A 12,862-nucleotide genomic window follows, 5' to 3' on the forward strand; every position below is an offset into this window, starting at 1 on the left:
CAAGCGACAATAAGTACCCTTTTGGTTGAAAATGGCACATATTATCAGACTACCTTTATAATGTCAAAATGATAAAACTAGCTACAAACATATTTTTTACACACACGACGAAAACTAACGCACCGCAATGTCCGCAATTCAATACGCACTGCGTGCAGAATAAGCGCAATTTCTATCAAAGACATGCTCCAAGGTACTGAAGGTTTGGTATTTCCAGTACCTTCGGAGTGGAGCAGAGTGACGGCGTAGGCGTTTAGGGTTAGGCGCACACACACATTTACCTACATGACATGACATGACATGTACATGACATGTAGCAAAAATAGATATAACTCCGTAATAGATGGATACAGTCTAAGGAAAAAACGTGCCTCGAAAATAAAGAAAATTTGATTCTCGTTCAGAGGGCGCTACTAGTTTTGCCTACAGTCGTATAGATGGCGTTGACGGTTTCGTTTCTTATTTAACAATTTTAACGCATATCAGTGAAAGAACATGGGTCAAAATCATCAAAATAATTAATGCAAATAAAAAAAAACATTTATCTATATTTAAATACATTTTATCGTATTTTTACAAATCTTCAATTTTAGTTTTAAAGTGTGTCGACAGATGGCAGTGAATTTACTGGGGTTACAAAATTTACTATGACAGTACCGCTCTAGTATAAGTTACTCTATGCATGTAGGTTGTCGCTGACACAAGCAATATGCGTTTATTTCGCAGTAAACCAAATCGTTACTGCTAAACCACGGAAATTGAACATTTTGCCACATTACAATGCCTACAGCGAGAAACAAGTTGCAACTTGCACAGCGCACGCACTCGCGCGTTCGAATTTACTTCGTTTTAGGTAAAAATTCTAGCCGAATATTCGGCGGCCGAATATTGGACTATTCGGCCGATGGCTCCGCCGAATATTAGGTATTCGGCCAAGCCACTATTCGTTGCATCTCTAGTATGGAGTAAGCACTCTATGCTTACTTATTTCTCTGTAGTATCAGTACCTCTTTGTCGTTGATTTTATTTCATATTCACCAAAAGAAATAATAAAGAGATCAATAACTGGTAAAAAATCTATCTAAGGACCAATCTTAACATTAATATGTCTTAAATATTTATACCATCATCTGCTCGAGGAATTCCTTTTTGATTTTCTTATCTTTTTCGTGCCGTTTCGAATGTAGGACCAGCTTACTCCGCGTCAGGAACCTCTTTTTACACACCTGGTTAACAAAAAACTTATATTAACATAATGTATTTGTATAAATATTTGTATAAATTGTATGTAAATAATAGCTAGTAATAATTTGTAATTTATTTGTAATTTTTATTTGTCATTGAATTTTTATTTTATTTTATTTATTTTTATTTGTAATTTTAATGTGTGTATGGACTGACTCGTTTGAAATAAAAGCATTTTATTTATTTATTTTATAATATTATCACTCGCGGGCATAGTTAATGTATAGTCAGCAAAACTATTCTATTAAAACTACTATCTGTCTTATGTACAATAAAGTGTTTACATACATACATACATACATACTATTAGCTTAGCACCTCTGCATATAAATTTGTAAATAAAAGATTTGCACGTAATTATTATAAACTAAATAAATTTATAGGTAAGAAAGGTTCATTACAGTTTTGGCGGTTTTAGTGTGTATAGAATAGAATAGAATATATTTTAATTGTAGTAATTATACATCGTCATACAATACACTTTTAAAAAATATCCTGTATTAATATCCTTAGCGCACCAATACCTTAGAGTCACCAATTGGCGAGACGTCGCACAGGATCGAGAAAAGTGGCGCTGTCTTGTGTCGGAGGCCAAGTCTCATTTTAGGTCGCTGAGCCAACGGAGTAAGTAAGTATTTAATGTTTTAATGTTTATTTGGGCACAAACGGTACATGTTTCTTATAACTAGTGTCTCATACATAATTCATAAACCAGGACAGTTGCCACCACTTAATAGCTCATTAAAGAAAAACAAAATACGGGATAACTAAACTTAAAGATTAACAACGAGGGTCGAATTAGGACAGGGGCTAAATTAATGAAGATAAAACTATTTTTATACATTAAATTTGCAATTAAGTGTACAGTTACAGTGTATTTAATTCGTTTGTTTATTTAAAACCAAAAGTACTTGACGTTTAAATTTAGACAAGGAGTCATTAAATATATCAATTTTTGAGAAAATATCATTATTAAATCTGCAAGCTCTTATCAGAAAGGAGTTTGATTTGTATTTCTTTTTAGTAAAGGGAATACAAAATAATTTATCGCTACGCCGTGTGTGTGTATTGTAAGTAAGTAGTAATATCTTTAGGACTCACTTGGCATTCATGTGGCTTCTCCCCCGAATGCATCTTCAGGTGCATGACCAGATTATTCTTTTGCACAAAACTCTTTGAGCATATTTCGCACTCGTGTGGTTTGTCCCCTGTGTGAATCTTCTCGTGCCGGTCGAGGTCAGCTTTCCTGTAGAACGACGCGCCGCACTCGTGGCAATTGAAGTTCTTTATGCCTGCAAAGAAAGTTTTCCAATTTCAAATTGTTTGTGACAATATTAAAAGTCCCCGGCAAGCTCGGTTCTCCATACAAACGTAGTTACGCTCTGATTTTAAAACTACTAGCGAGATTGCTCTGAAACTTTGTACTTACTTGATAAGGTATATCTATGCCTGTAATTAGTTCATGTAGCTTCAGATACCATAATTAAAAAAAACTTTTATAAAAAAAAGATAAACCGACTTCAAAAAGGATGAAATAAAATATTATCCTTTTTAGGGTTCCGTGTTTAAGTATATGCGTTACCAACTGATATGTTTGAAGTCGGTGCCAAGCCAAATTTTGAACCATATATTCATAGTGATTTTGGTGCAATTCGATAAGGCTGCGGCTATATAAGTATGTAAGTACGTTAGATTGCCTAACGCAGCGTACTACGTAGACGAACAACACGCGAACGCTAAGCGGCGCGGCATGGCGCCTTAATGAATCCTTTGATACCTATAGAAGTGTCCTACGTGGGCGATCTCTTTGCGAACGCGACCGCCTTGGGCCGGCCGCGCCGCGCCGCGCCGCGTCGCGTCGCTTCGCGTTTGCGAGTGTTCGCCTATGTAAGACGCAGCGTTACACGACGACAATAAACGAACTTCTGTAGGTATTTAAGAACACACTTCTTGGCGCAGTTCGTACCATGCTTGTCGGCACATTAGTGTAAATCTAATGCGTTTATTTGTCGTCGTATTTTTTAAAGAGCATTTCTTACTAATTCTTGAACAGTCCATAGAACGCAAGTGTGGGATTGGGACTGAGTTATTTTCTGTCGTTTATCCAGAGGACTACATTTCAAAATATAAAACAATTCAAGGAACCTTCATGCTATGCTTCAGCTAAAGCGGTTCAGTTGTTTAGCCATGAAAAGGTAACAAAGAGGCAGGCAGAATTACTTTCACGTCTATAATATTTGCACAGTTGTAATGGGATTTATATACATAAAGCTGATCATTTTTGACTGGTATTGTTACTACTTGGCTTGGCACCGACTTCAAACATATCAGTTGGTAACGCATATACTTAAACACGGAACCCTAAAAAGGATAATATTTTATTTCATCCTTTTTGAAGTCGGTTTATCTTTTTTTTATAAAAGTTTTTATTTTTCCATTTTTAGTTTTAAGACATTGTTAAGAGCGTGACGCATGAATGAAAAACATAATCGTGTTTCACCTCTCACACCTACCCCTCACCTCTCAGTCTCTTTGGTTGTTTCCAACACTACCTACATCAAAAATCATAATACACATACGAGGGAAGTTTCACATTTCGTCGCTGGTCTTGATCATCAGTAGCCTTACCACGAGTTTGACATTGATATATTCGCTATCGTGTGCGTAACTTATTGTTTATGCATCTCGCTCGTACTGGCATATTAGTGTACAAAGTAAGTTACGAAGACGCTAGCGAATATTTAGTGTCAAACTCGTGGTTAGGCTACAGTTGCACTACATCAAATTGGTGGTTTTTGGGAGGAAGTGCTTGAGTTACTTTAGAAAACACCGAAATCACCATACACGTGCCTTTAAAAATTGAGGAGTTCCCTCAATTCCTCACGGATTCCATCATCAGATCAAAACCAAAAATGTTACGAAAACTCCTTGGAGGTAACTTCTTTCAAACAGAAAAAGAATGACTCAAATCGGATCATAGGTGCTGGAGTAATCGCTGAAATCATTATCATCAAAACAATCATCATCATCAGCTCGACTTCATCAAATTGGTGGTTTTCAAGAGAAAATGCTCGAGTTGCTTAAGAAAACACCCAAATCACCATACATGTGCCTTTAAAAATTGAGGAGTTCCCTCAATTCCTCATGGATCCCATCATCAGAACAGCACCAGATTAATGTGGGACCACCTTAGAGGTAGTTCCTTTCAAACAAAAAAAAGAATTGTTCAAGTCGGACCACGGGTCTCGGAGTAATCGCTGAACATCCTACATTAAAAAAATCATCATCACTATCTTCAAAACAATCATCATCATCAGGTCCACTTCATCAAATTGGTCGTTTTCGAGAGAAAATGCTCAAGTTGCTTATGAAAACACACAAATCACCATACATGTGCCTTTAAAATTTGAGGAGTTCCCTCAATTCCTCAGGGATCCCATCATCAGATCAGAACCAGATTAATATGGGACCAACTTGGAAGTAGCTCTTTTCGAACAAAAAAAAAATTACGCAAATCGGACCACGGGTCTCGAAATAATCGGTGAGCATACATAAAAAAAAATAAAAAAAATAGCCACAACCGAATACAGAACCTCCTCCTGCTATGAAATTGAAGTCGGTTAAAAATACAGTGAATATAAGTTTTTCATACAAAACAATCCATTTTTTGCTCTATTTCGTTTCTTTTATAAACTGGAGCTATATAAACTTATTACAGACCTAGATATACCTCATGTCATTGTATGTGCAAAGTTTCATTACAATCCAACACGTAGTTTTAAAATGCGAACGAAACTCTGTTTGTATGGGAAGGTTAAATTCGGCCGAGCTTGCCGGGGACTCTTAATAACGAAGTGGCTCTGTGAGCAAGAACAACACAACAACAACAACAACAACAACTGTGAGTATTTTTGTAGAACACGTGAACCTCCATGGCTCCGCCATTTAAAAAAAAAAAAACAAAATGTGAATTGACAAAAAAACTATACAGAGGGCTATGCACTAGTAACAGAGCATGATGCACTAGTAACAGATGGCGACGCACTAGTGACAGAGCGCGACGCGAGTATCTAAGTAAGTAACTAGTAGTAATGTATACCTTGATGCGTGAGTGCGTGGATACTAAGATGGCCGAGCTGTGTGTAGGTTTTACCACATGTGGTACACCATTCTCCTCCTCATAGCCCGTTTGACAGATTTCTATACTGTGTCAATAGACAAAGGAAGTAGCTAATTTTAGAGCGCGACGCACTGGTATCAGAGTGTGATGTACTAGTGACACAGCGCGACGCACTAGTAACAGAGACACAATAGTAACAGAGCGCGACGCACTAGTGTCAGAGTGTGATGCACTAGTGACAGAGCGCGACGCACTAGTAACAGAGACACAATAGTAACAGAGCGCGACGCACTAGTAACGGAGCGCGACGCACTAGTAACGGAGCGCGACTCACTAGTAACAGCGCGACGCACCAGTGCAAGAGCGTATGTAGTGTAAGTAACTAGTAGTAATGTATACCTTGATGCGTGAGTGCGTGGATACTAAGATGGCCGAGCTGTGTGTAGGTTTTACCACACGTGGTACACATATACAGCCGTTCTCCTGTGTGCGTTCGCTTATGTTTCTTCAGCTCATAGCCCGTTTAACAGATTTCTATACTGTGTCAATAGACAAAGGAAGTAGCTGGTTTTAGAGCGCGACGCACTAGTAACAGAGACACAATAGTAACAGAGCGCGACGCACTAGTAACAGAGCGCGACGCACTAGTAACAGAGCGCGACGCACTAGTAACAGCGCGACGCACCAGTGCAAGAGCGTATGTAGTGTAAGTAACTAGTAGTAATGTATACCTTGATGCGTGAGTGCGTGAATACTAAGATGGCCGAGCTGTGTGTAGGTTTTCCCACACGTGGTACACATATACGGCCGTTCTCCTGTGTGCGTTCGCTTATGTTTTTTGAGCTCGTATCCAGTTTGGAAGATCTTGTCACAGTCTTCGCAGGGGTGGGGGGATTTTTTTACTACGCGCCGTCGGCGTTTTCTGAAAAAGAAAAACATGGTGACAAACAAGCAAATGGTAGGGTTCTCCAAGCTACGGCCCGCTAGCCTACTAATTCAGCCTACCTATGATCTCTTAGTTCAGCGATTCTCAAACTTTTTTGGTGACGGAACCCTTTTGGAAACCGAAATATTTAACGGACCCCAAATAATTTTCTTTGGTTGTCACTGTGGACCAGATATACCTATAGAAGAGCTGGTTTTTTTCTCTTATTATTATTACAAGCTTCTCGCGGAGCCCCCGCAGAGGCTTTGCGGAGCCCTAGAGTTCCGCGGAGCATACTTTGAGAATGGCTGTCTTAGTTTATTGTAGTAGTAGTTTGTTGCCGGTCCCATATTGGGATATCCTCCTCCAGTTTAGGAGGGATTAAATCTTATCGGGCAGAGGTGTAGAGTTAGAGCCGGTGTAGCTTTAAGCTTTATTTGACGTTCATAGGCGCACTATAATATGCCTACTTGAAAAATAAACTATCTTTCTCTTTATCATAGCCATGATAGTCAAAATTCAGTTTTTGACGTGTTATAGCAGTGGTTTTTTTTTTTATCTGGTTTTTATGGAGGCTTTGGACACTCTAGGTGAACATGTCAGCCTCATGGGTGCTATCATAGTTCCCTACTCAAGGGAGAGGTCAATAAAGTGGTAAACACTGATTGCTTTGTCCGATATAGGCTATTAACCTTTTAGTAAGAAATTCGAGTAGTAAAAAAGACTTTTATATAGTCGTAAATACCGGACAAGTGCGAGTCGGACTCGCCCACCGAGGGTTCCATACTTTTTAGTATTTGTTGTTATAGCGGCAACAGAAATACATAATGTGTGAAAATTTCAACTGTCTAGCTATCACGGTTGATGAGATACAGCCTGGTGACAGACAGACGGACAGACAGACAGACGGACAGACAGACGGACAGACGGACGGACAGACGGACAGCGGAGTGTTAGTAATAGGGTCCCGTTTTGTACCCTTTGGGTACGGAATCCTAAAAAAGACAACAAAATTAATTACTTGCCATGGCATACCCTGTTTGGACGTTTTATAGAATAAAGTCAAAATGGGTTGTCCTGTTCAGCCTACTTCAGTTGACAGGGACCTCAGGCAGTGGGGAGACACTCCTCCTTTCGGACAAATTCGACTCCGTTCGGCATTGCTCCGAGCAATTATTAGGTTTGGCACAACTTGACGTCCCTTTGCGTACACGACCACAGATAAAATAATGAATTGAATTTTGACAACCCTAAATAGCCGAAAGGGATAGTGCAATACATTAGAAAGGGACAACATTATTCGGTTTAGTAGGAAGTGTCCTTTCTGTACGGTAGCACTATTAGTTATTCTGTGCCTCAGGGTCTGAAGACCACCAGCTGAAAACCACTGGGTTAAAGGTAATATCCTTTGGAGCTCTAACTAATTTATTCACTATCTGGAACACAACACTTAAAATCTACAACTGCTAGTGGTGTTATAAAAGCTGTGATTTTTTGTTTTCTATCACACTGGCGATTTGCGAGCGAGTTGAAAGCGAGGCGAGCGCGGTGTGAGTAACGATTACGCTGCGTACGATAGGTACTGGGATTACCGCGAGCACGCAATGTATTTTCGTACGCAGCGAAAGCGTTGCACGCTCACCGCGAGATCGTTGTGCGCTCGCGGCAAACTCGTTGCGCGTATGATAAATTGCCAGTATGATACGGCCCTAAGTACTTCCACATTTGGCCTGCTCCAGATTCAAGTGAGATGATAATATCATGAAGGCCTACCTCTATATATACATAGATCCTCAGAAATATGTGAATTATTTATTACGAATCATTTTAATCCATATAGTGTTAGTAGGTACAACAAAACTTTAAATTAAATAAGGTTAGTGACATACAATTACAATTTACAAAACACACGCATAAATTTTATATATATATATATATATATATATATATATATATATATATATATATATATATATATATATATATATATATATATATATATATATATATTCTTTTTTTAACTCAACTACCGAAGTTGTTTTGATGAAGGCTTTTGGTTTGTAGAAAGAATAAACCTATCCTTACATAAACAAAAACAAAATTCATGCACAGAGGAAATCAATAATCTAAAGCAGCTTACTTTTGTGGCTCCTCGTTGAAATCAGTTTCGTCGTCCGAGATGAGGATGACCTCTGGTTTGATCACTATCTCCTCAACTGCTAGGCCTGGCTCCATCGTTGATTGCACATGTCTGAAAACAATCATTTATTAAATGAGCAACTAAAATCATGTATATTGAGAGTGTCCACATCATCAGAGAAGGGCTAGAAAAGTGGACAAAAGACCTTATTGAGTGGTACCCAAGGGGGCACAAAAGGAAGAGAGGAAAGCCTACTCGTAGATGGTCGGATGACTTTAAAAGGATAGGCGGAGTGGACTGGCCCAGGAAAGCAAGAGACCGCGTTGCCTGTAAGGACTTGGAAGAGGCCTATGTCAGAGGACAAGCTGAAGTTGTCGATGCGAACTAGAAAATAGTAAATAGTAATATATATATAATTGTACAGAATAATAAGGTATATTTTTTAGTAGATAGACTATCAGTGTTACAAAACTTCAGAAATAAAGGCTATTTTTATTTTTTTATATTGCTGTATACACTACCGCTCGAAAGTATTTAGGCACCCGCAATTTTCACCATACAAATTGTATACAAAATTTATTTTCAGAATCATACTGTTCGATCGCAGGCAAATGACTCTCTTGCATGTTGGATTGAATTTTTATTTAGGTAAATATATTGAGCCTCAAATTGTTGCCAAAGACATCCTTTAAAATTTAGAGTTTACTTTATGCAACGATTTAAAAAACGCTTACGTACTAGTTCATACAAAATAAAACGATTTTGTACTGGAAAACGATTGATGGATTTTTTTACGCTTGCCATTTGGTAAATAGGCAATGTACACGAATATTCTGCACATCATTTTGAAGCTCGATATGTCTATTGAATTAAAAAGTAAACTGCACAAAAAACTGTTACCCGACTGCGACTTAGCGGTATAATTCTAAAAGTCGATTTTGTATACAATTGTATGGGAAAAATTACGATTGCCTAAATAGTTATGAGCGGTAGTGTAGGTATTAGCGGGCTTGGTTTCTGCAACTCGACGTCGTAAAATTGCGCGTGTTTTGCGTGGTGGGTTGGTGGGGCTGTATTTATCATATTGCAAATATATTTTATCTTTCTTTATATTTGCCTTGCCTTTTTGGCACAGACATCAGCTGAGCCACCTTCCCTTTCAATTAGTTTGTAAGCATTATCGTGTACTTTTATTATGTACCTATGTTACAACTTCTTGAATAAACGTCTTTTATTATTATTCTCTTTATTTATTATTTTTCTCATGTTAGGTTTTTTATAATATGCATATAAAAGTAAAATATAAAAATACTTACAAAACAATACAAAATACATATAAACAAATTATAAAAAACCTAACCTAGGGTGCCGCCAGCAGCGGGGCAGGGCCCAAGCTGCCGGTGGTCAGGGCCGCAGAGAGAGGAACCGGCGGACTATCCGCGCCGTGTCCAAGATCACCGCCTTCTGCATCTGACCCTTGATCCAACCACCTAGCGAGAGTCTCTCAAGGTGTTGGTCGAGACTCTTCGCTATGAGACCGTTCGCTGAAACGACTATCGGGACAATGATCGTCGAATCAACATCCCAAATGGCGGTTATCTCGTGAGCCAAGTCTAGGTACTTACTGGACTTGTCCTTCTCGGCTTTCACGAGATTCTCATCATGGGGGATGGTGATGTCGACGAGCACGGCCCGGCGCTGCGATCGATCTATTATCACAATGTCAGGCTTATTGGCTACAATAGTCCTGTCAGTGATGATAGATCGATCCCAATAGAGCGTGGCGCGACCATTCTCGAGAACTGGCACAGGTAAATACTTGTAGTACGGTACTTCGCGGTCCACAAGGCCGTATAGAAGAGCAAGCTGCTGGTGAATAATCCTGGCTACGAGATTATGTCTGTGCAAGTACTCGCCGTTAGCAAGATGAGAACAACCGGAAATGATATGCCTGAGTGACTCTCCGGGACGGCGGCATGCCCGACAAATGTCGACCGTACCGTCCTTCAGGATATATTTCCGATAGTTGTTCGTCATCATAACTTCGTCCGCAATTGCACAGGCAAAACCCTCGGTTTCTCTGAAGAGGTCCCCGAATCGTAACCAGTTCACCGACGCGAGCAGGTCTACATCAGGTCCCATGAGGGCCTTGTAGAACCGCCCGTGTAGCACCTTACTCTCCCATACCGACCTCGTGAGTGGCTCAGGGTGTGGAGAGGTGTGCACCGCTTTCTACCCAGTGGCTGTAAACACTCACAGCCACTGTGCCAACTCGCGTCTTATGCATATTTCACTTCCACCCTGCGAGCATATAGCTCTGACACCCCACTCTTATTATTATTATATTAAAATAAAATAAAATAAAATAGCCATTTATTTCGACCTCAAATTAAATTTTTTACATTTCTTGTCAAGTATTAGGAAAAAAAAAACAAAACATGTCAAATTCTTAATTTAAACATAATAATAATAAAGTTCTTTGTCATATATGTTATTTGGTATTTTTATTGACATCGGTCACGGCATACTACTCTTTCTTTAAATTAAATCTAAGTAATTACATAAAACTGTACTTGGTTACAATAATTATTTATGAAATTAAATAATATGTGGGGGGTGTACGTAAGTGTGTGGGGAAACGAATAACGCAAGCATTGCTTTCGGTTGGAAGCCGTCCGGGCACCCTGTTGCTCTTGGCAACGGTCCGTCATGAGTAAGCAACGAGCAGTCGAGTTGAGCTGGAGCGAGGCCAGAACGGTCACTGAAGATAGGAAGGCGTGGCACGAGCTTGTGAAGGCCCTTTGCACCTCTGGGGTGCCATAGGACAACAACAACAACATAACAAGTATGTATGTATATGCTTTATTGTACAAAAAAGTCAATTATGGAAAACATTAGGATGTTTCAAGCCCTTATGGTCACCAAGTAGAATGAAAATATTAAAAAACCAGTCAAATGTGGAACAGTTTGCCCGAATCCGTAATCAGTGCGCCTTCAGTTAACTCCTTTAAAAACAGACTCGACAAACATTGTATGAATGGACGGAACACAAGTGCAGGACATTGATATGCACGTATCAGCTATTTTAAGCTGCCTGTGCATTCATATTTAATAATAAATGCGAGTCGGACTAGCCCACCGAGGGTTCCATACTTTTTAGTTTTTGTTGTTATAGCGGCAACAGAAATAGATCATCTGTGAAAATTTCAACTGTCTAGCTATCACGGTTCGTGAGTGACAGACAGACGGACAGCAGGACAGTGGAGTCTTAGTAATAGGGTCCTGTTTTTACCCTTTGGGTACAGAACCCTGAAAATGGGGTTGTATGTTTTGATCGATTTTTTAACAGAGATAATCACAGGCAGAGGCTTGTATCAATATAATCTCTGTATCATCTGACAATGATCTTGTAAATGTATGGTCATCATCATAAAATGTTGTAGTCAGTTTTATTTAATGATCAAATAATAAACTTTTTTTAATAAATCATAGTAATTGAAGGCAACATAATCATGTTTGAAACATTAATTTTATCATCCATTGTACAGCTATCATGAAAATATACTTACAAATATTTAATTCATATAAAATAGCTAATATTTAGAATTCTAGCATAAAAACACGTCACCAAGCTACACAATAAAGTACAATGAACAATAAATTAATAAACTTATATTACCAGTTACCAAAATTGGTAAAACGCCTGCCACGAAAAAACGACCATGTTAATGGCAATATGAAAAAAAAAACATCCATGTTTTTTATAATTAATTGCATACTTACAAGGTCAACAACTTAATATAAATCGTTCCAATAACAGCGATAACCAATAAATTAGGTATATCGGTTCTAAACTTTGTTTAAACAGCAGAATTTAACTTGTAATTCTTGTTTCTAAGTTTATTTTGATTTCTTCAAAAGAAAAATTCAATAATTTGCTGTCATGTGTATGTCAAGTGGACAGATTTTGTTGCCATGTAAAATTCATAGCAATCTACTAAATTGCAACAGTGAAACTACTATTCAAATTGAGATTTTACGTACCAATTTCTACAAAAACTTACGAACTGATGTTTGAGAGGTGACAATGCAATACAAATATCTTTAACTTTTTTTTTCAACTGTTAAAATTTTAATACAAATCTACTAGTTTTGCTCCTGTGCTACTATTTTCTCCGAAAGTAGTAGGATTCTAAAAATCTGGCAGCACCAAATGTGCGTTTTGATATTGCACTGATGAAATATTTATTCCCATTTCCGAAATATTACATAAAGATATCGATGAAAAATCAGGGATTACTATATAAATAATTCAATAAATAAATAAGGATTGAGATTAATAATTTAATTTAATTGGATTTGGAGTATTAATTCTAGTTAAAACGTGGGTCTATATAATAGGTTAAATAAGTATTAAAATTTAAAATAAAAA

At 38.2% G+C, this 12,862-nt stretch overlaps 1 protein-coding gene across 1 annotated transcript; it reads right to left on the reverse strand.

Annotated features, from left to right (window-relative positions):
• Positions 1-759: 759 nt before the first annotated feature.
• Positions 760-12,383, reverse strand: LOC134752181 (gastrula zinc finger protein XlCGF49.1-like). Its single transcript, XM_063687793.1, has 5 exons — positions 12,214-12,383; positions 8,431-8,541; positions 6,097-6,287; positions 2,347-2,537; positions 760-1,226 (listed from the first exon to the last, which is right to left on the reverse strand). The coding sequence occupies exons 2-5, from the start codon at positions 8,523-8,525 to the stop codon at positions 1,119-1,121; spliced, it is 585 nt and encodes a 194-aa protein (XP_063543863.1). The 5' UTR covers positions 8,526-8,541; positions 12,214-12,383; the 3' UTR covers positions 760-1,118.
• Positions 12,384-12,862: the final 479 nt, after the last annotated feature.

This window comes from Cydia strobilella, chromosome 24 (assembly GCF_947568885.1).
Source record: "Cydia strobilella chromosome 24, ilCydStro3.1, whole genome shotgun sequence".
In the NCBI taxonomy this organism is placed as follows: domain Eukaryota; kingdom Metazoa; phylum Arthropoda; class Insecta; order Lepidoptera; family Tortricidae; genus Cydia; species Cydia strobilella.

Excerpts from the sequence above, each read along its gene's own strand:
- LOC134752181 (XM_063687793.1), bottom strand. The coding sequence starts at position 8,525 with ATGGAGCCAGGCCTAGCAGTTGAGGAGATAGTGATCAAACCAGAGGTC. Across the intron at positions 6,288-8,430 it reads TTCAACGAGGAGCCACAAAA|AAAACGCCGACGGCGCGTAG; the intron begins GTAAGCTGCTTT and ends TTTCTTTTTCAG. Across the intron at positions 2,538-6,096 it reads TCACGCACTCACGCATCAAG|GCATAAAGAACTTCAATTGC; the intron begins GTATACATTACT and ends CTTTCTTTGCAG.